The sequence below is a fragment of the Montipora capricornis genome, chromosome 4 (genome assembly GCF_036669925.1).
Source record: "Montipora capricornis isolate CH-2021 chromosome 4, ASM3666992v2, whole genome shotgun sequence".
Classification (NCBI taxonomy): domain Eukaryota; kingdom Metazoa; phylum Cnidaria; class Anthozoa; order Scleractinia; family Acroporidae; genus Montipora; species Montipora capricornis.
This window is the reverse complement of record NC_090886.1, coordinates 49,250,637-49,278,513: the sequence shown is the minus strand read 5'-3', so window position 1 is coordinate 49,278,513 and position 27,877 is coordinate 49,250,637. Positions and strand designations below refer to the sequence as shown.

General features: G+C 39.5%; 3 protein-coding genes across 3 annotated transcripts; 1 reads left to right on the top strand and 2 right to left on the bottom strand.

Annotated features, from left to right (window-relative positions):
• The first annotated feature begins 276 nt into the window (after nucleotides 1-276).
• On the top strand, nucleotides 277-5,015 carry LOC138046800 (ADP-ribosylation factor-like protein 6-interacting protein 4). The gene is made up of 5 exons (XM_068893382.1): nucleotides 277-625; nucleotides 2,036-2,099; nucleotides 3,265-3,351; nucleotides 3,860-3,929; nucleotides 4,136-5,015. Exons 1-5 carry the CDS (start codon nucleotides 277-279, stop codon nucleotides 4,193-4,195), a joined length of 630 nt encoding a protein of 209 aa, XP_068749483.1. The 3' UTR covers nucleotides 4,196-5,015.
• A 147-nt stretch (nucleotides 5,016-5,162) lies between these two features.
• LOC138047231 (uncharacterized) lies at nucleotides 5,163-22,269 on the bottom strand. The gene is made up of 17 exons (XM_068893983.1): nucleotides 22,129-22,269; nucleotides 20,788-20,946; nucleotides 19,825-20,085; nucleotides 17,427-18,296; nucleotides 16,199-16,464; nucleotides 15,494-15,764; nucleotides 14,761-15,021; nucleotides 13,195-13,338; nucleotides 12,587-12,758; nucleotides 11,979-12,106; nucleotides 11,185-11,388; nucleotides 10,555-10,727; nucleotides 9,566-9,623; nucleotides 7,989-8,069; nucleotides 7,444-7,512; nucleotides 6,707-6,907; nucleotides 5,163-6,254 (listed from the first exon to the last, which is right to left on the bottom strand). The coding sequence occupies exons 1-17, from the start codon at nucleotides 22,219-22,221 to the stop codon at nucleotides 6,213-6,215; spliced, it is 3,453 nt and encodes a 1,150-aa protein (XP_068750084.1). The 5' UTR covers nucleotides 22,222-22,269; the 3' UTR covers nucleotides 5,163-6,212.
• A 675-nt stretch (nucleotides 22,270-22,944) lies between these two features.
• Nucleotides 22,945-27,112, bottom strand: LOC138047232 (SREBP regulating gene protein-like). Its single transcript, XM_068893984.1, has 5 exons — nucleotides 27,011-27,112; nucleotides 25,496-25,628; nucleotides 24,879-25,030; nucleotides 24,068-24,184; nucleotides 22,945-23,083 (listed from the first exon to the last, which is right to left on the bottom strand). The coding sequence occupies exons 1-5, from the start codon at nucleotides 27,095-27,097 to the stop codon at nucleotides 23,000-23,002; spliced, it is 573 nt and encodes a 190-aa protein (XP_068750085.1). The 5' UTR covers nucleotides 27,098-27,112; the 3' UTR covers nucleotides 22,945-22,999.
• Between the last annotated feature and the right edge of the window lie 765 nt (nucleotides 27,113-27,877).

Sequence of the window (27,877 nt, the reverse complement as noted above, 5' to 3'; positions counted from 1 at the left end):
GTTAGAAGATCTGAAACGTCGTGCCAAAAAAGTCGTGCCAAGAAAAGTCGTGCCAACAGAAAGTGGTGCCAAAAAAGCTGTGCTAAGAAAGTAGTGCCACAAAAGTGGTGCCAAGAAAGTCGTGTAAAAAAAGTGGTGCAGAGAAAAGTCGTGCCAAGAAAGAGCCAAGAAAGTCGTGCTGTAGAAAAAAGATAAAAAGAAAAGCAATAGTCGTGCCAAAAAAGTTGTATTAAAAAAAATTGATGAGGAAAATGGCACTAAATGGACTCCGTATAAATGGGTTCCGTACTTTCTATTGTATACAGCTTTTCACATTTTAGGATTCAACAGCAGATCGCGAAGGAGAAGAGGAAGAAGAAAAAGCAGACTAAGAAGTCAAGAGATTACAGTAGCAGTAGTTCGTCCAGTGAAAACGAAAGTGAACATTCTGATGACAGTAATCGCAGAAAACATAAAAAGAAGAGTAAAAATAGGAGCAGAGACAAATCCTGCAGAGAAAAGAAGGAAAAACGAAAGAAGAAAAGAGAAAAGAAGAGAAGAAAACAGAAAGAAAGAAATGAAAAAAAGATTGTTGCAGTCAAGACTTTAAAGGAGGAAGATTTGTGCTCAAAAATACCTTCAGAAGGTCTGATTGCAAATTGTGATCTTCATGTAAGGCCCTTTTGCCGAAATAGGGCAATTTTATGCGTATGTTTTTTGCATTATTTTAGTGAGTTATGTCGCTTTCATTAAGCTTTAAAACAACCCCGAACCCCTTTCCCTCATTCAATTTGGACTTCATGGTGCACCATATATTGAGAAGAGATTGAGTGACCAATAATTTGGTCACTTCCTAGTCCTGCTATTGGCACTGACAGCACGGGAGTAGGAAGTGACCCAACACATTTGACTTTTGACTGAGTGTTGACATGTATTATCCTATTTTATTATATGGGCTCTGTCTCACAATTACTGGGAACTACCAAGTTCACGAATTTGATTGGCTGAAATCAATATTGACTGCGGTCTAGATTTTCCCATCTAGACTGGCATCTAGACCGGTAATGTTTTGCGGTGAAAAGATGCAAACTAAAATGCAAAAATATTGAGTGTTTTCTTCTACCAATATTTATTTATGGAAGTGCCAAACAGCATGATGACAAAAGAGAGGATGACGAGCAAACTTTGACAGAATTAAGTTCAGCTCATCGCCACTCATCGCGGTTCGCAAGCAAAATGTCAGTTAGTACAAACCAGTTACATTAAACGAATTAAATTGTTCTTGTTTGCCATATAATAAACATCTTATTAACCGAGCTTAGTCAGTCTGTATGGGAGAATCTTGACTGAGGTCGTGTGTACAGACCTCACTGCGTTCGGTCTGTACTCACGACCTCGGTCAAGATTCTCCCATACAGACCTCCTGCTTGGTTAATAAGAGCTAAATGATAAGTCTCACAGCTGTATCTCTCACTGTTTCTCTCATTTAGGATTGATACAAGAGTTTCATACCATCAGGCTAACCGTCTCATCCACTGACAAAAAGATCGTGTAACGCCAGGCCATTTTTTTGTCAGTGGGTGAGAAGATGAAACTTTCTTACTATTACTAAATAATAAGTCACAGAGGTAATTTCATGGTTGGGTGGGTGAATAAATAAATAAATAAATAAATAAATAAATAAATACCCTGTATTCAACAAGGGTGAACACTGATTACAGGTAACAAGTACGTGTAGTTTGCATAGTGGCCCTCAAATGAATGAAACAAAGCAATACAAATGAAGACAACAGTTTTAATAATCCCAACTGGTGGGAGGCGAACAATTTGGCTATTTACAAGTGCACTTGCAGTGTTGAGCCGGGGAACGCAACCCCAGGTGGTGGTCGGAGCTGGACTTAAACCCAGGTCCTCCTGATCTCTCGAGTCCATCACCCTAACCTCTTGGCGACCCTGCCTTCCATGCTGGCTTGATATGTATCAGCTATGATAAGGTTTTCAATTACCATCAGATGTGGATCAGCTGATCCTTTACACTAAGATCATTATTCAACAGGTGATGTTTTGGAGAAGCAAACTGGTTCCTCTAACACAGGTGTTGATGCAGCTTCAAAAAAGAGGTGAGCCAACAAAGATGATTAAATTAATCTTACCAGTATGTAAAGTGATTAATGCTGTTTATTGTTTGTAAACACCAAGGAAATCCAAGAACTGGTGATGTGAACAGGTGTTTTCACCTGTGAAAAGGTCACCTTTGACGTGGTTACGTTATAAAATGCACCCAATGCAAATGTTTTGGTATTTTATTGTTGTTTACATAATGAACAGAACATTACATGGCTGCTTGTGGATACAAATTTTATTTTCTTGTGTTAACATCTGTGACTTGTTCACTTTGCTCGCTTGTGAGAGGTATTACCAACATTTGGAGATAAAATTATTCTCCACTTGCAGCCATGTATTATCTTCTATTTCATGTGCAAGGAGACCCAAGGAAAAAGGAAAGACCTTGCTCGTTACCAGAAAGAGAAAGTGTGTCGGTTATCAGATTGGACGTCAGTTATCATGCAGCTATTCCAGACTGCTTTTTACATTGGTCCCTAATGACCTGTATCTTCTTTTGTTATCAAGGCTAAGTGCATTGTTTCTGTTGTATCTATAGTTTCGTTTTCCACTCACAGACTGTCTGGAAAGCTGTAGGTTCTCTCAATAGACCATAATCGTATTGTCAGCATTGGACTGGAACTAACCTGCAATGGAGGCTAATGCAGGGGAACATATTTAAAAGTTTTTGCATTTGAAAAGATTTCACTGCGTTAGCCTCCATTGTAAGCTCGTTCCAGTCCAATACTGAGAATACAAATTATATGGTCTACTGGACATGTTCTTACAAAATTGATATTATGTTAAAAAGGACAGTTATAAATGAAGCCTACTGGACTAAGTTAAGTAACTGTTGTTCTTTGCAAGGCGAACTAAACTACCATTGTTAAACTATAGGCATGATAGGGTTGTCACAGTTAACTCAAGATTATCACTTATTGCAGTTCAAACAACTTGGCCCAGGGCTATACAGAAACATCAGCACTAGTTTAAAGGGAATGATACTCTGCATGGATATTGACCTTGAGGATTCAGTGGCCTTATCGGTTATATGCTGGTCTCAGCAGTTTTAGAGACGCCCTCCCTTAACAGCTATTCGCGCCAACCCCGCTCTGCTTTTAGCCAATCAGAATGCATAATTTTTTTCATGTATATTATTAAATATTATTAATTCTTTAACAGGGCCATGGTGCCAATGACAAAAGAAGAATATGAAAAACAGCAGGCACAAGTCAAGAGAGTATATGACCCGGAAACAGGTCGCCACAGGTAGGGAAACCAGCACATACAACTCACGAGATATTGAGGACGTCGGTCGTTCCGCCTAAGTCGATTCGCCTTCAGCACGGAATGAGAAAAACGCATTCTTGAATCCCACGGAGAGGAAAGCACTCCGTTTTGTTTCAGTCATTCTAATGTGAATCTTCTGCCGACTGTGTAAAAGTCTGTTGCGTGTTAGCGAAACGACTTCACACATGTAGGAGAAACGAGGCCGATAATGTGTCGATGATTCTAGTAATAAAACATTTTTAAGCCCAATGTGTCGCTTGGTATGAGTAGAATCGAGTAGCATCACCGATATGAAATCAGCAGCCCTATTGACAAAAGAACTTTGAAAGGAGAAGCAACGGCTACTCTTGATGAATATTCCTATTCCGCGAAGGGCAGTGGATCGAATGTTGCTATTCAGCTCTCTCTCGTCAGCAGTAATAGCAACTAGCGCTTTTTTCTTTCTCTAGAAAACTATCGGTACACTTAATATTATATTTATTAACAGACTTGTCAAAGGGACCGGTGAGATACTCGAAGAAATTGTCAGCAAAACCAGGCACAACGTTATCAATAAGGTACGTCCTACATTACTGTAGTCAAAATATGAGGGAGTGATGATTCGATCTGGGAATTTCTACACCCTGCATGAACGACGCACTTTGATGAGAAATCAATATTTTTCTCTGTTGGGCGCGTTCGAAATCAATCGGCTGTATCTACATTTTATTGGCATTTATATTCAAGCCCAGCATTATATTCTGTTGTTGTTTTACCATTTCAGAACGCTACCCGTGGGGACGGAGCGTTTTTTCAAGCAAACCTTGGTCTGCAGGATAAATGAAGCAATGATCCAAGATAGGACAATGCACTATAAATATTGTGACTTGCACAGATAAGATACGTTTTAATCGCTGGAGTGTTTTTACAGTTCGTCACCGTTTGGAAGGGTCGCGTGCTGGTAGAAGAGCGTTCGCTCCTTGGACATACGAGGGCTCCCTCACACCTCAATTTAACGTTGGTTACTCACATGCACCAAGGACATGTGGCGGAAGTGAACGAACCTGGCTTCGTTTTAACTGAGTTCCCTAAGTAAGCCATAATTAACTTTGAAGTACGGCAGGTACTGTGGCTTTCACTTGAGGGTGGATTCTGTTTTGTACGACTACACTTGGTTCAGGGCTTAACCAATTGCGCCTCGCATTATCAAACAATCACAACAGTCAAAATCTAATAGTGTCTCGGACTTATCGCCTTCTGTATGTTTTTTCCAGCGTCATGAAGGGGGTAGTTGCTAAAGAAACTGTGGTGCTGCTTCGGTGGGGAAGTAGTATACAAAAATTTGGTTTTATCAACGGAGTTGATAATGTAAATTGGCCACCGCACAGAGATTCTAAAAGCTGACGTTTCGAGCGTTAGCCCTTCGTCAGAGCGAATACTTTTATATTTTTATTTTACTGGACAGATTTTGGAAAGTTCGGAGCGGCACTGAAGAATGTGTTTGTCAAGTACGTTTCGTCTTTGGCACATAGCTCTGACAAAGGGCTAACGCTCGAAACGTCACCTTTTAGAATCTCTGTACGGTGGCCAATTTACATTATCAACTCCGTTGATAAAACCAAATTTTTGTTTTCTAGCGTCATGATTGGCTGGATATTGTCAATCAATTATAAAACACAAACGCCGTTCGAAATGTACGAGAAGACATCAAGTAGAAATGGGATTAAAGCCGCTTTTATCAATTTCATACTTAACCATTTCTAGGACTGCTAGGAAAAGGTACTTTTATCATCAACCAAAAAACAAGTAAACTTGGAAAATATAAATTTATTTACACTTCGTAGTAAATTAATTGTGTATGTAAACTTTCACAGCTGCTTTCTTGGCCACGTTATCCTATTTACACAGAGGTCGTTCATCTTTCAATGAAACTTAAAATTTCTGTTAGCCATTTACAGCGTGTGACACGAATGAGTCATACGTAAAATTTGTAAAGTGCTTTTCATTCTCGCTCTCTTTTTATAAGGTGTTCAGTGTTTCACAAACCTCCACTCGAACAAAACGATTGTTTATGTCTTCAGGTTCAAACGTTTTCATACAAAGCTCTTGTATCTGAAATAAATGACTTTCAGAATCGCTTATTTTAGTTTTCAAATTTCCCGAGCATCGTCATCCTGAACAGTTGTGACGTATAATGCTTGTGCTGTTGTTTTGATACAAGGCTCTTTGTGTTACATGCCATGTTGGTGTAAAAAACAATAGAAAATGGCCCCAAACGTTTTGCATTAGAATAGAGTCAAATTCCCAAAAGACATTTCACTTCATTGTTCCGGCTGTACACCAACCGTGACGTCAGATGCAGACCATCCAAAGGCCATTTCCGAGTTCATGTCTGCCTCATCATTAAAGCGAGTCTAAGTGCGAAGTCATATGTAAAGTAGAACTAATTACCATCACAAAAACTTCGCACATGAACTCGGAAATGGCCTATTAGGCAACCCAAACAGGTCACCGCCGCCCGTGAAAGTTAAAAGTGAAAATAAACGATTCTAAAATTTATTTTTTCAAGTTAAAAACACTTCGTTTTGAAAAATTTTAAGGCTCACCTTCAACTAACAGGCTTTTCGATAGTTTGTTATTGTCATGGAAATTCGCATTGCTTACCGTAGCGATCTGATTGGATGAATTTGAGCTTTGACGGGATTTTCACATATGAAAAGGTTCCTCGCCACGGAACGCCTGTCGGTTGATGGTGGGTCTTTAAAAACATATTGGATCCCAAACATTATTTCCTCCGGTTCAAAGTTATTCTTTTAACTAATAAAGGAGTGGAGGTCCCCTTTGAAGCTTCCACTACATCATCATAGCATGGGTCCCATGCCGCTCTGCAAAAGGAGATCATCCTTATAAAGAAAAGAGAAGGTTAATGTTGTTATACTGCCGTTCACTGTCGCCTTTTTGTACCTTTTCTACCATACTACTAAAAACCTCAACAAGCCATGAACTGATAAGAGATTACGACGTTTGACTTTCTTTTTCAAACCCTTTGACTATACTTTAAATATTTGCTTTTAACCGTTTCTACAGCCTCACGGAGTAGGTGCAATGAAACCATAAAATGATCGCATAAAAGAGCAAGAAATGGCTTCTTGAAGACAACTCTACATAAACGAGCAATGTATGCAAACTGCATACAGTGCCCTAAAACGGTATCAGTAGTGAATACGACGGTATGGTACCCGTACTGAGTGGCACAAACGTGTCCTACTCGATTTGTAATGCGATAAACCTCGTAAACACTCTTAAAATTTATATCTTTAAAAGCGTGACGTGTAACACGTATGATATGTCTTACCAAAAGTTCATCGAATACATTGTTCATGGCTTGTTCGTAATGATCTTTTTCAGCTCTGAAACTCTCCCCTTCAACGCCCTGTTTTCTTTCTGTTCTGCTAAGACTTTGAAGCACCACATCTGATATTAGCTTCCCTGATGCGATCTGGATTGACTTTTTATATTTTTCTTGGCTGCCAACCGAAAGAAATTCTTCGTGGACCTGTAAAGCAAAAGTCAGTCATTAACTACTTCATTTGATAGACTCGCCAAGTGATGCTATTCAAGACCAATGCTAGTCCTTCGTCATTAAAGGACAGTTTGTTTTTTGTTCGCGTTCATGAAAACTACCATCTTCAACAAGTTTCCAGAGGACTTTCAATGACACATCGAGGAAATTGATTTATAAATAAAAATGAAGTTGTGACGTTAATCAAGTCAATGTTGATGATTACAACGATAGAGCGGTTTTCAATTGCGTCGAAAGTAATTAGCAAATTGCTTTGGTTTTGCATTACTTCACTCAGTGATTCGCTCAAAGTTCTCACGCCACTTTTTCAACCAATCAGAAGTGAAACCAAAACCAATCGCGGCTCGCGCGTGCACAGTTTCCCGAGCTTTGTGCCGGCTACGTGTAATTACTTCGAGTTTTGATTGGTTTACTGACTTGTCTCCATCCTTTTTGATTGACCAAAGTAATTACTTTGACACTCCATTGAAACTCGCGCAATATCTGGGATAATAACAAAGATCACTCACTGATAAAGGAATACAATCTTCGAGCGAGTAATGCGCATCCCACAGACGCACTGCCACACAAGAAGCTCCCTACAAATACAACAGTAGTTAAACCAATTTGACTTCACGACAAAATTTCGTTGGGAATTCTTCTCATTGGTAATTGTGCCACGGAAACACAGATAAAATTAGCTCACAGAAAGTTGACCTTTATAAGGCCTGGCCCCAGTTGCTCGAAGGGTGGATAGCGCTATTCACTGGGTAACTCAATTCGTTTTGCTAGTGTTTATTCGATGGATAGCGCTATCCACCCTTCAAACAACTGGGACTTGATCTCTAGCCCGACTGTAGCCCGATTGTCACTAATTTCGATACCCACGTTCCCAGGATCTCTCTTCTCCTGCTGCAGGACAGACCCTAGGAACGAGGTTGTATCGTTGTCATCTCGATGGCATCCCGGAAGGGGTTTTCGTTCCCTGTGGTGTGAGGAAGAGGGATTGCCAGTAAAAACAGCATATTAGGGATGAGTGGCTGGTAAGCCACTAACGTAGACAAGTATATTTTACCAGCAAACTATGAGTGTTCTGTTTAATAGCTTCTCTCATGCTGAAATCCACGGGGTGACTAGATAAAAACTGCAAGAAAGACTGAAAGAAAACAAGAAAAAAACATGGTCCGACACAGAAATAGAAACTAATATTCAAAGCAAGAGCCCATACAACGTAAATTAATTTTAGTGGTGTACTATAGTTCTATGACTTCCTCTCTTTTCTTCTTTCTCTCTAATGTACGAGGAGTTTGTTCGTATAATTTTGTTTGTATAATTCTTGTAAATTTTCAACGACTACGAGAACGTCACAAAACAAGGGTTTAAGGAGGCTCCGTAGCGTTTTAGGACCGCGCGCAAGCTGGGCACTAGTATGGCGTGTAAAGACTGAGCCGCGCGTGTTTTTTCTGATACTTTTGACGTCAGCGTAACGAAATCTGTAAAAATTAAGGACGGTGCCTACTAATTCAAAGGTATTTTTGCGCGGTTTACTGACTATGCGGAAAAAGCAGATCTTAACAAGTGTTATTGAAATCCAAAAAGAAAATTGGGGGTAACCACGCATTTTTCGAAGATAATTAATCAACAATATTTGTAAAAAGCTTTAAAATACAAAGCAAAGTATAACGTTCTTTTCCAAATTCAAGCTTAATTATCTCTCAAAAATGGCGGTTACCCCTAGTTTCCTTTTTGGATACTAAGAGCACTTGCTAAGTTCTGCTTTCTCCGCATAGTTTTGAACCGCGCAAAAATATCCCTGTAGTAATAAGCACTGCCGATAAGAAATCCGAGTATCTCGAGATGCGCAGAACGTATGCGCAATAACAAATAGTAGGCACCGTCCTTAACAGCTAATTTTCTCTCGTTCCCTTCGGTGTCGTCCCAGTCTTAGCAACGACGTGAATTGACCAAATCTGAGGGTGTGCAGTGGACCCAAGAACGTGACGAAACATTTTAGATTTTTCCCAAACAACCACACCGTTCATACCAATTCTATTCCCGCAAAGTTGATACACACATTCCATTCCGAACGACTTGGAGTTATAAAGAAATTATTACAATAACGGGAAACAATATTTTTTGACGACGTTCTCGTTGGCGGCAGCGTCGTCCTTGAGCAAGCTCCCTATTATTGTAAAAAATTCTAAAATTCTAAAATAGCTATGCTAACGGTGGGCTACCATGGTCCTGATTGCACGTGATTTGTTTATAAATAAAGTGAAGTGAAGTAACAAAAACGACGGAGCCTAATCACAAACAGACTAGAGGTACATTCTAAACCGTTCCAATGAAATCAGAGGTTGTAAAGAACTAGTACGTGGTATCTGATTTTCTATACGTTTGAAGGAACCAAACTGGCTGATGTGACATCACATGAATGTGCCCCATTGGGATTTGGCTTTAGAAACAATTTGCAGACAGTTTAGATGCAAAGACAGTGGTTATTAAGAAAAAGTCCAAAATTGCCAAAGCACGGCACAGTATATTGGAAAACAACATGCATGGCTGGAAGCATCGCCTTAAAGAATTTAAAACGTACATTTTCGTACATGGCGCTACTCTGCAAGCATTTGAAAAAAAAATTGTTTGACTTACAGGACTTGGGGATCCTTCGAACAATGGTAAGTAATGCAAACCAGCATTTACGTACTCCCTGTTAAACAAAAGGTGATATAATCCAATTAAGAAGTAGACTTCATTATACAAATGGTCAACGGCTACTTTTCTTCTTTCTGATATACTCTTCTGTGCATCCATCGGGACTGGAGTTGCGCTCACCCCTGCCGTAATAAGGGTAGAAGCCATTTAAAAAGCAGCCTTCGGGTTGCCTTCGACTGCAGTCGGCCTCTTGTCTTGACTTTTGGTAGTCTAATCGAAAAACGCAGCCGGGTTATTAAATAAGCAAAGTGCGATACTAACCCTGGCACGAACCCCGATGTTGACGTAACCTTCATTTGCTGAATTTCGTCGATTTAAGCTGGTTTAGTTGTGATTTTTAACTCAGTACTGCAGGCCAAGTTTAGGACGGAGGTCTCGGTTGCATGGCGTTAAATAAACCAATGGGAATGACTATTACTTTCAACTACTACAGTAATGGTCTACGTTGGGACTAAAGGCTTGATTACTAAGTATTACATCGACCAATAGGAATAACCTGGCAATTAACAAAAGGCAGATTTGATTTGTGACGACACAGTCAAGGAGCTGCTTATTTTGATTTTCTTGTCTCACGAAATGGCTTGTCTTCAGAAATTATCAAACAAACGAACAACCAAACCATACATCAACTACAGTGTCACTCAATAGAGCGAGTTTCAATCGAGTGTCATTAAACAAAAACCAAAGTAATTACTTTGGCCAATCAAAACCCGAAGTAATTACATGTAGCCGACACAAAGCGCGGGAGAACGTACACGCGCGAGCCACTATTGGTTTTGGTTTCACTTCTGATTGGCTGAAAAAGTGGCGCGAGAACTTTGAACCAATCACTGGGTGAAGTTATGCAAAACCAAAGCAAATTCGCTAATTACTTTTGACACTCAAATCGCTCTAAGTACGATTTGCTGAATTGGATCTTATCTTACTTTGAAAACAGTGGCATAACAGTCCACGCAAACGGAAGTATGCGCAAAACGGTTCCCTTGCGAGCAGTCACGGTGCCTGGGGCAGCTCTGTTTGCATTTGGCGTGTAGGAGGCATCCAATGAGCACAGTCTGATAACCAAGGCTGAGGCCTGTGATCTTAGAGGATGAAACACCTGAAGTGTCGGGAAAAAAAAAACAACAACAAACAAACAATTAACGAGTTTTTCACATGGAGAAGAAGATTAATATACTGGCACCGGAAACTCCCTGGGAAGGATTGTCCTAATACTGATTTTTGCAAAGCAAAGAGCAAAAGGTTTTACTTAAACTAATTACTACGATCCTCCAAGCAAAGGATCTTCGAAGATGATGGCTCATGATAGCTCATTGCTCGTTTTTTCCTCGCCCCTGTGGGGTTGGGAAAAATACTACGCGACTCGCAAAATATCCGCGCGTATTGTATGTTAAACCATAGAATAAGATGTATATATAAACTCCTTCACAGGGAAAATCATATTCGTCCAGGAACCAAGATTCAATTTACCCGTTACGAGCCACAGCCCAAAACGAGTGCTCTGCACGTAAAGCAGGTGAACACAAATTTGCCTTATGTAATTTTAGCGTACTTACCAAGGGTGGATCTATCCACTTCGGGGATCTTTGGTAACTATTGAAGTCACGCTTCTGTATAAGTGCTTTTTCTTCCCCACCATACCCGTCTTGGTCCCGCCGTTGATGATGAACATCACTCCCAGGAGAAACATAAACAAGCACGTTTACAAACTGAGCGTTTCCAGTCAGGCCATACGCCTGCTCAACCATCAGTGAAAGACCCTGAAAGTAATAAAAAAATTAAATTAATTAATTAAGTTCAAGACGATCGCGAAAACACCTCGCTTCATTAATGACATCGAACTAAAGATAAGACAATTTTGCACATAATATTGACGAAGAGCAGATCCTCAATTGCTTTGTCCGTCGGGAAAAATATGGCGACCGAACTTTAGTCCTCATATTTACTGCGCGGGCATTTTTCCGTTTCAGGCTTGACGAACTGCGCGACAAGAGCGGTGCGAATTGTTTACACATCATAGCATGGTATTCCCAGAACAAAAGAAACTTAACGCATAGAACATCTGAGCATTCGGAAGCAGGGAGGGAGGGAGGGAGGGATCCCTCCCTCTCTCCCTCCTTCCCTCCCTCGCTCGCTCGCTCGCCCGCTCACTCACACACAAATTCACTCATTCATCTAATGTTGGTTTTTATTTTGTCACGGACTGATCTAGAGTCCAAAACTTTCCCTGCCTATTATACTTCGGTATAATAGGCAGGGCCTATTCACCCCTTTCACCAGTTTTTACTACGTTTCGCTAGAATATAGGGATTGGATAACAAGGCAATAGGTACAGAGCTGTTTAGCTTACTTGTGTCGGATCGTACTGTACAACTTTAACAAGATCCATAGGATTGGCTGGTTGCCTCATGAGCAAGTGTTTGCTGGTTCTTTGCTGATACCACTGATACACAGCTTGGTCATTGGTGAAATCAAAACCTTTAAACAAACAAATAACGCCAACGTTAACATCACATGCTCGCAAATGTGTCATTTGTTAGAATGAGGTGCAATTTCACTTGTTCACCCTTATTAATAAATATCCGGATTTCATTGGAAGCCAAGAATTTTAAGTTACAGTACGAAAAAAGGTGACCATGAACTATTGAACATGTAAATACTCTTTTTGTAAATACACTCTTTCTTTCGTCGGTATATTACTGACTGGAACTCCTTGTCCACATATGTTTGGACTTCACGTAGTTTTTCCCTCCTTCAAACTGACATCATTGCTCAAACATCTACACTCACAAGTTATGCATATTCCCTGTAGTTTCTCGCATGTACAGTACCACATTTTTGTCTTGTTGTGTAGAGGGTAGTCTGACTGTATAATGGGAATTAAATTTACCATAATTACCATCCTGCCATCCATTTTGGTTGCAAACTTTTATTGAAATTACAAATATTTATACTAACTGTCTTCGTGGTCTGCTTCTCCTTCTTTGACATCTCGCACAGCCTCTCTGACTGTTGGTGGATAGACGTCATAGTTCTGGAACCTCCTGAATATGCGCCACTCAGAATCACTTGGCTGGCATTGGTCACTGCTATAGTAACCACTTGAGTAACCCGGTTGTTCTATGTACTCCTTTTGGTGGAAAAAAAGCTTTCAATTACCGAAGCGAACTCAGTTCACAAAGATGGTCAATCAAATACATCTTCGCACTCTTGCAAGAGGTAGGAATCAACACTCTTCATGAAAATCAACCCGTAGGATCATAAGATGTGAAAAGTTGGATTAGCTCCCAAGAAAGACAAACGACTGACCCTTAGTAGAAAAGGTAATATTACTGATTTATTTTAAGACTCAAATTGAGTTAGAAACAATCCCTTAAAAAATAGGTACGCATTGCGTACGTGTGGTAGTGCAGTAACACAGCGCTGTATTATTGTCAACTGAGCTGCGTTTTGTCATCCAAGAGATTCAAATTATCTTTGCGTAATATGTAGCTCAACAAACACCCAGTTGGTGATGTGTTTCATAACAGTGAATTGAGACCTTTATGAAAACGCGTGGCACCCACCTCAGACGAAGGCAACAGTCTGATGAGAATCGAGCACACTGGAACATTAGCGATGCCATGGAAGGCCTCCTCACTTAATTTAGCCACAGTGGATGGAAGGATATGCTTGAGCCGGAGCTGATGTCCTCCTGCATTTAAATGCCACTAAGGAAAAAATGCAACCGTGTTAAAGATTTCCTCTCTGTGTTAAAGATTTCCTTAAGAACTCAACCTCGTTCCCAGGCTCTCTCTCTCTCTCTCTCTCTCTCTCTCTCTCTCTCTCTCTCTCTCTCTCTCTCTCTCTCTCTCTCTCTCTCTCTCTCTCTCTCTGACAAGGGAGGAAAAGAAAGAGAATCTGGGAACGAGGTTGGAGTTCTAAGAGTTCTAAAATGATCGTGTTGCACGTGCGGCACGCATTTTTTAACATTTCTCTTCCGCGTACTCGTCAAAACGTGGACAAACTACAGTGAATCTTTCCGTCTAACTCTTTACTTCAAATCCGTCCGTACCAATCCAGTTTCAGGACACTTAGCCCATAATGTATAACGAGAACGTCACAAATTTAGTGGCCAAAGAGAATAGCTTTGCACGCCCTGCACGTGCGTTTTTCATTTTTGTCTATTTCTTTGCCGTCGTCAGCAAAGCAACAACGTGAAATGATCAAATTTGAGTTTTATAAAGGACGTCAGCGTTTGAAGATAAATTTTCATTTTATCCCCTAAATAAAGCGCCGCTCATAACGTTTTCATTCCTGAGCGACTGCCATACCTTTCTCACATTAAAAAACTTAGAATAGTCGTGAAATGATTACCATAGTGAGAATTTATGTTTTGTGATGACGTTCTCGTTGCCGTTCCCGTCGTCTTTGCTAAAGCTCCCTAACTGCAACGGCAACGGCAACGGAAACGGCACCGCCACAAAAACAGCGTATCCAATACAAAATAGTAATGCAGCGGTACATTTCGTTGATAGTGACAACATTTATCATCGATAACCACAGCAACGGTGAATTGAAGTCTGTAGGACTTATTTTAGTTTGTTGAGGGAATGAAACGGTATCGTAAATGTGCTGAAATTTAACCTTGACCCCCCTCCCCCTTTCCAGACCCTCGATGAAGTGGACAAAATGTAAACGGAAAGATGAATAATACTGGTTGAAAAAGGGAAATGAGGCTTTTTGACGACAACGCGAGCATACAATGATGACCCGCTCATTTTCTACCTAAAGTTTACTTCAAAACCTTTCACACCCATTCATGCAGTTATGATAGTTCAACCGTTTTGTACAACATAAACAAGATTGGACTAATCCGGCGGCAACTTCTTATGATATCGCTAAGTTAGATAGTCTGAAGTCATGGCGTTTTCGACCACATTGCCGTTCTCCTCGTGGATATGGTGCTTGCTTCTAAGAGGTGTAATTTTATGACTAAGAATAAGTAACCTCCGTAAAGAGCAAATTTCCGTTAAGTATTGTAGAATCAATAATAGTTATACAGAAAAATCAGATTGAACTAGTTTGAAAAATTTTGAACTAGGAAAAAAAAAGTACCACAACACATACTTTAGTAGGAAGAACTTCAGTACCTCATCACTATCGTCTTGACTGAAAATTTTGACGATGCTATTTCCAATGACAATTAAATCTCCAGTATTGACATCAAGAGTATAGATTCTCAGCAATAACATGACATCTCCAGTGACGCCTGCAGCAGGCACTTTCACGTTGTATCGGAAACGAAATTTTGGGCATCGCGCTGAGGACTCGAGCAACGGAAACGCCTCGATATCCGGAATGTCTAGAGTTGCTGGCTTCTTCCAGAATGGGTCCAGTATTCGCCCTGTTACCTGTTGTGTAACAAGAAAGTTAGATGTGATAGCACATGCTACGAGACCCCTCAACTTGTCACTTTCCTTTCAAAAATGAAACGCCCGGCCGACATTAAAAGTGTTTGACACAGTCAAACCGTCAATGACAAAGTTGAAATAATTTATCCAACAAAACTTTCTATAAGAATATCATTTGAACGTCTTCTCTTTATTGCCTGAGCAAGCATACTCCAAACCACCTATGATAACCCATTCACATCACATCTTTATTTACCCTCGGATTTTAGAAGAGCTTGATGTAACTGACGCAGCTAGGTGTCCGACCATGCATGGCTTTGAACCCAAACCCATAGCACAACAGTCACCGCTTATACCAGATGAGCTAAACATTTACCCAACTTAATGAACATTTACTGCTTTTCCTTCTCTGCAAAAACGATTTTTCCTCAACTTTTCCACGACCGTGGTACAGGTAATACCGATCACTCACTTTAACGGCCGTGGCGTTATCAGGAATAAACCTGACTTCGTCTATGTACACATCAAATGGGTCACGGTTTGTAGTAGCTTCAATGGCCCCTGTTGGGATCACATTCATCTCCACCCATAATTCCTCGGAATCTGATTGCGGTGTCGCACTATGTGCAGTAGACCGTCTGCTAACAGGCCTGCTCACTGTTGAATGATGGGATTCTGTTGGAGAGGGCACTGGACTAGGCAAGATATCTTCGTGTTTTGATATGGAGGGAAGCTGGGTAGGCCTAAATAAATGAACAAGATAATATAAGTAACCCCATTTACCGAGAGTGAGGGAAAATCTCAAACTAAGGTCTTGTCGTATTGACCGAGCGATAACAAGGCCATTAAGGCCAACCGAGATTTGAGATTTTCCCGTAAAGATCGAAAGTTCGAACTTGATAAGTTGTTTATTGTATGACTTTGTAGTTGATTCAAGAGGACGAGATCACATCCGGTAATGCAAGAGCTTCACATTCATTGCTTAAAAGTGCAAATCATGTGAATTAATGCGTATTTCGTCACAAAATAAATATTTTCCAGACAAATGATTACAACCAGGTAAGGTAACTTTCCGATCGCCTAAATTTTCAAGAATCAAAGGCCAAACGAATGTCAATGAATTCATGCGTGCCGCAAACCTTAGCATAAAAAGCAAACACCGGGATGTATAACTCACTGTCTAAGATTGCCGACATCCATAACTGCACCCCCATTGTTCAGGTAAGACAGGCCTTGCTGAATATCCAGCGTGAACAACTCACATGGATGATCCAATAACACTCTTCTAATGCTAGTGTATCCTTTAGCATGTAAGATGTGACCTCTCAGCAGCTGCAGTAATACGAGGCAAGTGTTCTCCACCACAACAGGTGCCCAACTAGACATAAAGCACTGATCCCAGACAAACATTACAGCATTGACTCCTAGAGTTCCAACAAATCCCTAAAAATAAATAACAAAACTAAAACTGACGACAAAGTCATGTTTACTGTAGGCCATCATCTCTCAAAAATCCCATAATAGTTGAAATGATCACACGTGAAAGCTCTTTTACTGAAAAAATGGTGAAGACACTTTATCCTTCGCGGACGTTGCAAAATGGTCTTTTTATTTGGGGCGGGGGGTGGGGGGTGGGGGTGCACTCACTACGAAAATGTATAAAACAAATTTAATGACCTTAGTCATTAATTAATACGGAGCTTAAGCAGGCGCGTTTTTGAGGCGTGGGCGGCAACCGGAGGGGAGCTTTTTTCCCTTTTAACATGTTTTCACGCAACCACGTTTACATTGCTAAGTATCTTTTCTCCAACAGAGATAATTAGTACAAAAATCTGGGAGACACCACTGTCCTGGCACGCAAAATTTTCTCTTCCGGTTGCCGTACGCGTCTCAAAAACGCGCGTGCTTAAGCTCCCTAATATCTGTGAGTTACGACCTCCTTGACAGGATAGATCCACGGAACGATAAATATCACCCATGCACTGTCCATGAAGAGTAGGATACGTAGTCCTCAGAGTCATGGCCACGCCAAGGTAACAATACCTTAAGGTATATGTACAATAGCCTAAAAAATTGCACTCATAGCTACAAGGACGGAAATAAATCACAGTAAAAACTATTCTGGAACAGCAGGCAATTCATGTTTTAGCATTCATTCATTCATTCATTCCCCTCTCCAATATTGAACCTAGAATCTGATGTTTCGTTTGAGCCATTTGGAACACCAACTTTGCAGTGGAAAGGGAAAAAATTGTGCTGAGTGATAAACAATTATTTTGTCCAAGGTTGTGGCTTCTAATAATACTGTGGCCTATTAATACTTTCAAAAATGAAAAAAAAAGACTCAATTATTTATTTAGCCATCATGGCATCTGAATGTAGCAAAATCATAACCTAGTCAGTACCTCTCCTATCCACTTTCTGATAAACATTGTGGGATGAAAGAGAAGTTCCTTGGAATCTGATGGCAATGAATCAGTGGAACTTCCCACTGCCTGCTTTTCTGCCAGCATCGCCTTCTCTTTCTCAGTATGAATAAAGTTCACCAGGAATTCTTGTGGATCAAATGACACATTCTTCTTAGTTTCACCAATGAGATGACTGTGTAGCTCTTCATCTTCTTGATGAAGCCTCTGTACGACATGATCAGCCATACTGAATACTTGTAACCTTGCAGGGAAGCAGTTTTTCAGCAAAAAGTCAAGTGAAAGAGCCAACTTGTGTGGTAGATCAATGATTGAATTTCTTTCTGGTGTATCCAGTTTATTTTCATTAAAAGCAAAGATCAGAGGAAACACTAACAAGGCGTACTGTGGTTCGTAACTCCTGTTCAAAACGTAAAGCACATTTAATGCTTCTGCTGCATTCTTTATATGAAAACCTGAAATCAGTTCACTGTGAAGTCCTGGTCTGTACTTCTGCGCCTGTGCGACAGCATGTCTAATAACACCAGCTATAGGCGAATGAAGTGAATTTGATACACCTAGTTCTTTGGAGCTAAATCCCAGTGAACTTAGAAACTGTGAGTATGATTCCTCAACTTGGGTGTCCCAGTCCTCACTAGCATGCAAATGGTCAGGTGCATTTTTCCTCCGCAATCTCATGAACCAAATCAATGGGCGTAGCGAGCTTGGAAGTGGCCGTCCTTGCAGCTGCTCACAAATGCGATTTACTTGAGAAGGGTGATGTTTCAGGAGAGCAGACACTGCCTTTCCCAAAGCATCGCTCTGATGACTGTACGTGAGTAAGCCTACACCTCTCCCAGCAGACAAATCCTATAATGGTGAAAAACTGAATTGCTCAAATCAATGATATTCTGACACATTCAGCAGTATCCATTTGCATACATTTCATTATTAAAAGACGCGAGGAGAAATTTATTTGGAAGGCGCTTTATAGAATTCGAACGTTCGCGGATGACCAGATGGTTTCCGCATATTCTAAAATCAAAACCGTGAGGTCTTCCGGATTTTTATCTATACAAGGTTGAAGATGACCTAGAAATAAATATGTTTACAAGTTACCAGTTCCTTAACGTTTTTGGTCTTGAAAGTACAGCATTTTGAATTTCCTTTCGTCACTTGCGTGACACCAAACAATGAAATCTGTTTTGATTGGAAATATAAAATGTGTCACGTTAAGATTCTGAACCATATACATGTAGCCTGACCTTTATTCACATAAGAACATAATTGTCTTACAATGACACAAAAAAGTGGCTAGAATAAGTTCACCTCAACTTAACACATTGTAAAAGTACTTCACGGGTGGGTGGGTGGGGCATGTCAGGCAATGGCGGATGGCAAAACAAAAACTGAAACCTTACACAAGCCACGTGACCTGAAACCCCCCGCACACCTGTGACCAGACTCCCAGCCGTGTGTGAGAAAACGTTTTCCGCTTCTTCCGTTCCTCAGCCAGCGGAAAACCACACTTCTTGGCCTTTTCCATTGTACGGCTTCGAATTTAGTTTTTATGGCGTGACAGTGAAAACGATCTGTAGGCAGGCTTGGGACTTGGTTTGTCAGTCGATTTATATTCACTGAACGCGCTAAGTGCATTTCAATTGATATCCGAGTTCCAAAAAACATTGAAGAAGTCGTTATTCGTCGTCATTGTAGAAATAGCACCATCTGGCTTGGAACGATATGGCATAGAACGAAAGTGGTCGATCGAGAGCATCGGCTTATCCGTGCGAGCATATCAATTCACGATGCACTTTCCTTCCCTCTCGATCTGTTGCAATCGCTTTTTAATCTTCCTTTCTTTTTGCTAGGCCTATGGTTAAGAAAGATCGGTTCTTAAATGTTCAAACCCCAGAAATATCAGCTAGATCGGCACCGGATCGCAGCACCGGCAACGAAGTCTTCGTAGGTTTGCCGGGTAGGTTTGAAACCGGGCCGGTGTTTTTGGACAAATTTCGTCCACTTCTTTCTTCGATCCTCCTTTGTAGGAAGAAGATGCATTGATATACCTGGGGTCAAACTGGGTTTTTTGCAACTTACTAGCCCAGGGCCGCTACCAACACAATACTGGCTTGTTGTTTGTATTTCCCGCTGCAAATCTAACACAACTGATGACGTCATGAAGACCTTTTTGGCCGCGCGGAAAATGTTGCAATTTTTTGGCCAAAATGCCGAAGTTCGTGTTAAGAAAAAACTCACTTCGCACATTTGTTGGAAGATTCTAATAACGAAATCCTATCAAGCAAAGCCTGAATTTTAAGGATATGAAATAAAAACTGGTGGTGAAATTTCGAGTCATGTGCACTTTAAGAAATTTAAGGAAATTTAAAACATGAACCTCTCTGTGATCTCCAAATCTTGCATTCTCTTGTCTTTCCTTTTCAACAGCTGCAAGTTCCTTTTCCATTCCGCGATACACCACTTGCTCTGTAAATCCCACAAACTCCAATGTGTCACGAAATGACTTTCCTGCTGTAGCATCTCCCCCATCCCTCCAGCTCAGCCCAAGCCTTTTTGCGATCTCCTCAAGACATGTTTGGAGCCAAATACGGGCCTCTTCTTTGCTGGATTCAGGTAACATAGAGGATACTGGAATCTCCTGGAGTATAAAGAAGATAAATTGTTAACAGCAATTGAAGACCTTCACAGTGTCTTCTGAAAACAACATTTCCAAGTCTTGAAATTAAAACTACCGATGTTAACGGCAAGACAATTATTGGAAAAATGCAAGTATAATGCAAGTGAATTACTGTCTATTATAAAGTGAAGCATAAGAAACGGACATCAGAAACACATTTTTAATGAAGGGGTCACGATCAAGGATCTCCAAAGTTTTAAAAATAGTTTTCATGCATCTAGCTTTTGGGATCAACCATTTTTTGATGGCTGGCAGATTAGCTCAGTCAACCAGGCCTTTGAAAAGCAACGGGTTGCATCCAATGTCGTAATTTTCTATGCATTTTGGTTGGACATGGTTACCTAGGCTACACTTAGCAACGCATGCTGGAACCTCTACTTCCACTCGAAAACACATGTAGGTGACCTTTAACGCATTGACCCCTGGGGTCCCCTGGGAGTGAGACTTGATAGATTTTACTCTCTCTAATGCCAGATGATTATACAGGTCAATGGAAAGATGCGGAAGGGGGTTCATCTTAGGTTTGAAAGGATCTGTCTTGTAACTTCAATTTAGGGGAAAAGCAGTCAACTGCCTTCACTTAATGAAGTAACCGATGCTTTTCGATAGCTTTCAGTACTTATTACAACCACCGTAGAGATGAAAATTATGCCCTCCGTTCACCTGCTTGTCAAAATCAAAAGAATCTGAAAAATCCTTCAGGTGCTTTTCAACAAACTGTTTTCCCAGAAGATCCAGTAAGGGTAAAATTGATTTGATTCGAGAACTCTTGCAAAAGGATTTCACTTGGGCTGCAAGGTGACTGTCAATAGCATCTCTTATCTAACCAATGAAAAACAAATGTCACATAACATTTTATTAAGTGCCAGCTTAAGGGATTGGTTACGATGAGTGACAGTCGTAGTTCAATTTTTTCCTCGATTTAAAATTTTTCAATACAGTTCAAACTTCGATTTTTCTTTGTCTAATATTTATCATAATCTGAAATAGAGAAAAATCAAATTATAATATAATATAATAAATTGAACTATAACAATTATTCTTGGCTTGCACTCACGTGATTAGACATTCATGTTGGAGTACAAAACCAAGCAAAATGTTGCTCGCGTTTTGCATGATAATAGAGCCAAATTCCCAAAAGACTGATATTCACTATTATTCAGTACACCAATGTTCATGGCTGCCATGATCTCAGGTGCAAGCCAAGGATAACTCTTGGAAGATTAAAATAAGAGCAGTCCAATCAGCTCCATTAGCCAATGAAGTCAGACTGAAAGTATAGGTAGAAAAGCTATGTGCTATGTGCACGCAGAAAAATAAAAAGCCCACCGTGCACTGTTTGTAGGATTCAGTGTCAGGTGTGAATAAAACAAAGACAGGAACAGAGAGATAAGAAACTGGAAACCTTTAAAAATCGTTTGTATCACTGCGAAATTGATAACTTGCTCACAGACGGGAAAAAAGGAAGTTGTCAGTGACAAAACGGCCTCATTTGTTGTCACTAACTTGGTTCACTCATGCAATGTTTTGTCATGGATAACTTTTTATTATCAACAACTAAAAAGTTTTTAATATCGATAGCAACTTGCCTCACTTGGGGAGGCCCTATGATATTTCTTTTTTAAAACGTAGCTTTCAATAAGATTAGTGTGAGTTTAAAATTTGCTAGCTTCTTGAGTAGTTCAAAGAGCATCCAGCTGGGTCATGGTTTCAAATCCCATTGGGAACGAGGATTTTTTCTCAGTTCCGCTTGGGTCTCACACATTCACTTTTCCTTTCATAGTAAATGTGTGACATCTTATTCAACAGCCAGTTGACCTTTTAAATATTGTTAAGATCCTAATACTACTGTTTGCAATCTTGTGTTGTTTGTTTGTTTGTTTAATAAGGTCACACGTTTACACATTTCCCAAAAGTATTATGATCATAACACTAGTGCCATTGACCAATTTTGCAATGAAACTTATTCTAAAAAATGCATCCATAATAATTATTATACAGTACCTTGGTCCATGGTGAGCCTGGCAATAGTGTCTCGTGCAGACAAGAATCCAGCCACGTCAGCTTGTAGGGCCCATCAACACTGTTAAAACTCATTGCAGTTTTACTTTTGTAATTCTACACTGTCTTACACATTAAGTTTACTTTGTAAATCAAAGGTAATATTAAACTTGAGTTACCTCTTTTATGAACTAATTTCAATTTACAGCGTACAGCTGTACTTTGATCTTGGCCACTTTTAAATAATCAACAGTAATTAGTAATGTTGCAAAATTTTAACATAATATATGACTTTAACAAAGACAATTGTATTATTAGTGTACAGAGCTGTATGTACAGTATGTTGGCTGGCCTTGGCAAAAATCAAAATAAACAAGAATAAATTTCAGAGAATTAACTATTTTCCTCACCTAATTCACCACAAGTTTTAGTTTTAGACAATCTGTCATTACCTTCTTTGGCCTCTTATTTAAAAAAAAAATCTAAACGAAAAGACCTTCTGGCTTGTCCTACAAAGACAGTATTAAATAAGCTACATGTAGCACCATCTAAATAATGCTTGACATGTTTTAAAACAAACTAACAACTGTACAAATCACTTTTTTTCTTGATATTCAAATACCTATAAAGCAACTAAATATTTAATTTACTGACTTAATTCTTTACTGGTTCTTAATAATTGGTGCCTTAACCAAAATAACTGCAATAAATTAGTAAATATTGGAAAACAAGAGGTTTGAGCTCTTGGCATCAAAAAGCATTTCAAAATACTGTAAAGGTCAAATTATTTTCTTTGTGCCTGTACTATACTACTGTATAATGAAATACTTAAGACTTTCTTTTAATCTTCAAAATCAATACTTTTGTTGTTAACTTAGATGGATGCAAAGTCTGGTCCATTTAAACCAAAGCAGTGTTTAAATGTTTTATCTTTGTAAGAATTCTCATGCCAGACGCTCTGAAAAACGAAAAGAACAAAAAAAAAAACAATTAAACAATATAAGCAACTCTAATGATTTTAAGTGATGTACATGCCTGAATGCAACCCGCAGCAGTCTCTACATTTTCATCGATCATGTAACAATGGCTTACAATAATTATGAGGAGTGAATTAACTCATTGACTCCTGGTACCAGGCAGTGAGACTTACCAGCTTTTATTACTTAAACACCAATGAAATTCCAAGTGAGCTTTCGCGCAAAAACATGATATCCTCACACATGAAGATAACATGTTATCTTCACATGTGAAAAGATCACTGTTGCTATGGTTACATATGAAAATCGCGCCTTTCAATGCCTTTCATGAAATGATTTAGTATTTCATTGGTGTCTATAGACTATACAATAAATAGAAAATTCCCTTGCCGCTTGGAGATATGAAATTTCTCTTTTCGTGTTGAAAAATATTTCACTTGTTCGCTGCGGTCACTCGTGAAACATTTTTCAACACTCAAAGAGAAATTTTGTATCTCCGCTCGGCCATGTAATATCCTCTATTTACTCCGTCTTATGACAAACGATTATTTTAAATCATCAACTGGTCGAGTCCTGTGGTGCCTAAACAGTCAAAACATCTCCGCCATTAACCAGTCAAAAAGCCCTACATTAACCCATTGACTCCTGGGAGAGAGACTAAACAGATTTTACTCAGTCTAACATCAGACAATTTTACTCATCAACTGGGAGCGTCCTCACAGGGGCAACTGAGAAGTCGATGAGTCAATAAAAATACAAAATTTCAGGGTCATGATAATAGTAATAATCTTATTATTATACTTACTATGGTAATGTCTATGTGCAAACTTGTAAGGAGTACATCTTGACAACAAAATTAATATGAAGGTGTTAACAAGGTACAATTTCTTTGAAAAATTAAAATGGGTTTACAGGGTACAATTCTCTTCATGTTCTTAAGGCAATTTTTTTGTTTACAGCTGTACCTTTGATGAGGTTCGGCATTTCACCAGGCATAGCTCAAACTGATCGCTGACTGACTTAGATATCACATTAGGTACTGTCAAAGAATCAAGGCTTAACAACTGCTCCAGCAATTTTCTCTGTAGAAATAGTAAAAATTCATTAATTACATGTAGGCAGAATTCAGGGTTACAATCTTGGACAGAAAGAGAACTTTGGGACCTTTCCCATTTTTCAAACTTTTGGACTGTAACAATGCTGGATCATGGGTCCTAACAGGGACTTTCAATCTATGGTGGCAGTTGATACTCAGTCGATTGTCAATCACTAAAAGGTGGGTATATCAGTCAATACTTGGTTCACATAACAACTGAGTGAGGTAACCTTTCCCTTCAGAACCATGATTGGCGATTAATTTTACCGATGCGCAACCGATATTTATTATAAGCATCAAGCCACAAACACTACATGTACCGGTATGTCTTATTAATTGAGAGGCTATAGTGCATTGTTACAACTTTCTCATTTTTTGAAAGTGATTTCCTGAAGCTGGCAAAGTGGGTTTGTGTAAATTAAACTGTAATGTGAAAAAGCTACTGGTTGAATCCAATACCCAATGGAAAGTCTCTACTTATTGAAGATAAAAAGGGCATTCTTTACTTGGCAAGTGATATAGTTAAATATATTATCACGAATATTGTGCTCAGCTAATGTACATGTATACTAAGTTAACTTTTTTACCTATGCAGATCAACTGATGAAAAGTAATACATGTATTAGTCTTTTCCACCTTGTAAAGAACTGTAAAATAGGCCTGGCACAGCATTAACTTACATTCTTAGGGTTCAGGCAGCAGGACACGCAATGCTCATAGATGCTGCAGCAGTTGTTGCTGAGACAGTCTATGCACTTGTAGCGATGTGTACTTTCACCAGTGCTATGACAGCATCCACTGGCAGACAAATCCTTCCGCTGGCAAACAAATCCTAATGATAGTTGATAAGAACACATGAAAGACTTGGTTTTTACATGATCAAGACATTGGAATAAATACACTGCAGTTCAACAATTCAGAATAACTTAGTATTGATTATCAATTAATTTAAACCTAAACATGACCACTTTCAACCTAAACAAGTCATAATATAATTTATGAATTCATGGTCGTTATATTTATTAATATTAATTAATTAATACATTGCATGTCACAAAATAGAGATAGTCCAGTTAATTATGACAAAATAGATGTTAACCAACCCATTGTTTCCTAGGAGTGAGACTTGATAGATTTTACTCTCAGACTGTCTAACGCCAGACAATTTTACTCCTCAGTGGGGGTAGTCCAGGGCGGTTCAGGTGTCCATAGCTTAAATGGTTCTTCTGTTTCTCTTAGTTTGCAAATATTCCTATAGGAGTTTCTCAAATTGTGTTATATTCAATCTTACTCTTACCTCTTTCATCAACAATTAGTAATGCACCTTGAATGGAATTTCTGCAGGCTCTAAACTCTGTCAAGTTTTCGATATCAATCCACTGAAATTCAGCGACTGGTCCAACTTCCAACACGTCAGACTCTTGATAAGACTGGATGTCAATAGTAAAAACAGCTCATTTATTTAATTTCTTTTATTAATGTTAAATTTAACACGATTTTAGGCAAGGTCAAAATCAAGATGTTGTTGGCTCAGGAGTGGCCTTTGAGCTCTTGTAATTGGCTCTTTGTCAAATGCATTGCATTCACTATTTTGCTAGCCTGTCACTGAAGACACCTTTTGCTTAATGAATCAACAAACTTGCATGCCCTTTCTTTCCTAGGCTGCAAGTAATTATTCATTTATATCAAATCTAATGCACAAGTGGAAATGCAAAAAATTCAAATTTTGTACAAAATCAAGGCTTCTTTGGCTTCCATCAGCATGTCGCATGGAAAGGGTCTAAGAATCTTCTGCCCTGCATATCACATGCTTTTTTTCATGAAGTATAATGAAAAAAAGAAACTACGTGGTGCCTATTTCTGCCCACTAAGCCCTTTTTTGGTGAGAAGTTAGTGTAGCAGGTTTGGTACACACTAATAACATGTCATCTTACTAATTAGTTCACTGCGACAGTGCCACAGAGTTTCTCTTCATACTTTACATAAGTTAGACCAGAGTGTTACTGGCGTCATTCAAAAGAGGTTGCATCCAGCATCAATACAACATGCCGTGAAGAGACTTGATTCCAGACTGGGTGCTCTGAGTCCTAATTAACAGCATGTGGGTTAATTCCACCCCCACCCCCACCCCCACCCCCCCAAAAAAAATTGAGAACAAGGTCTGTTTTACACTGGGCCTACATCTTCTGAACCAAACACACTTTCTTTCCTTTGGCTCCATAGCTGTAGACTGCTTGCAGTCCTAATTTTAAGTTAACTTGAACACAAGCCACCTGAGGGGAGAATGGTGATAGAGAGAGAGATAGGGACTGCACGATCTTATGTAACTGACGCGTACAGAGTCTGCTAATCTAATTAGTGAAAGTGATGACAGATGGGTCCACCTCTTTTATTGCTAACGTAAATAAAAGCTCAATGCCGTGGGAGTATTTATGTGCATGTCGAATTCAATCAACTATTCGGGAAAAAACGCACAAAAACTACTGTATTTACTTTGAATTTCATGAGCGACACTCCAAAGAAGGCCAGTAAATAGAGGTTGAAAACCTATGCAGAAAGAGGCCTCAGGTTTTTGCTGGATTTGCAGAATAAATGTTGAATTGAATGTTGGAGTGTTTTGGCAAGTTTCTAGTGATAGTTATGGTCGCAGCTTCAGGCCTCCTTAATGTGTATTTTTATGTAACCTTGATCACCAGGAAAAATTCAATTCAGCAAACTTCGACAAAATCACCCTGACGATGAAATTAGTCTGCAAACTTCGGCAAAGTCTCATACCTTGTCAATTTATCACTCTTCAAGCAAACACACTTACCTTTCTTAAGGAAATTGCTAAGACAATTATGATTCCTATGGCTACGAAAAAAGCCACGAGCCATCGGCGAATAAACACAACACTCATTGATGCCACACAAACATGGCTTACGTACTATGCTCATATAATTCACACCATTAGTCCCATGATGTCATCAGAGAAAAAACACGGGATAAAATTCCAGCGACACTCTCGTTCCCAGGGCGTTTTGTTCCAGCGTCGGAACTCGTGAGTCGTATTGGCCTGAGGGTATGTGAAGGCTCTACCGTATTTCAAAGAGAATGGTCATCCATCCGATTAGACAACATAAATGATAGCTTCGGGGGCCTGCACCATTCCTTTCACCCGGTCACTTAGCAGCCATGGGCAGCTGTTTCGCTCTTTCGGCCTTGCTCCTAGGCCACGTCACCTCTAAAAGTCGTGGGGGGAGGGGGGGGGGGGGGGGGGGGGGCATCATAGTAGCTAGACGATGTTCGTTAAAAAATTACTCAAACATTCAAAAACAATGAAATTCAACTCATAGCCGTCTATTCACAAATATTAAACTTTTTTTGTCGGGAAAGCCGTACAAACTCATCACTGAATATGTAACCTCCTTACGTACCTTTCACTTTACTTCTTCAAACTTTCTACCATGAATTTTCTACTCTAAATCTTTTCCCACGAATCGAGGAATATGTTGAATTTAAAAACGTGGTAATAAGCTTCGTTTTTTTCCTGCAATTTTTTTTTTCGGCTAGTGATGATAAAAAATATTCGCACTTTAATAACATTGCTCTGACTTTTGTTTGCCAAGATTAAGAAACCCATACTGTGAAGTGCCGCATACAATAAACCTTGAATATACGTATTGAATTTGAAGTCTAG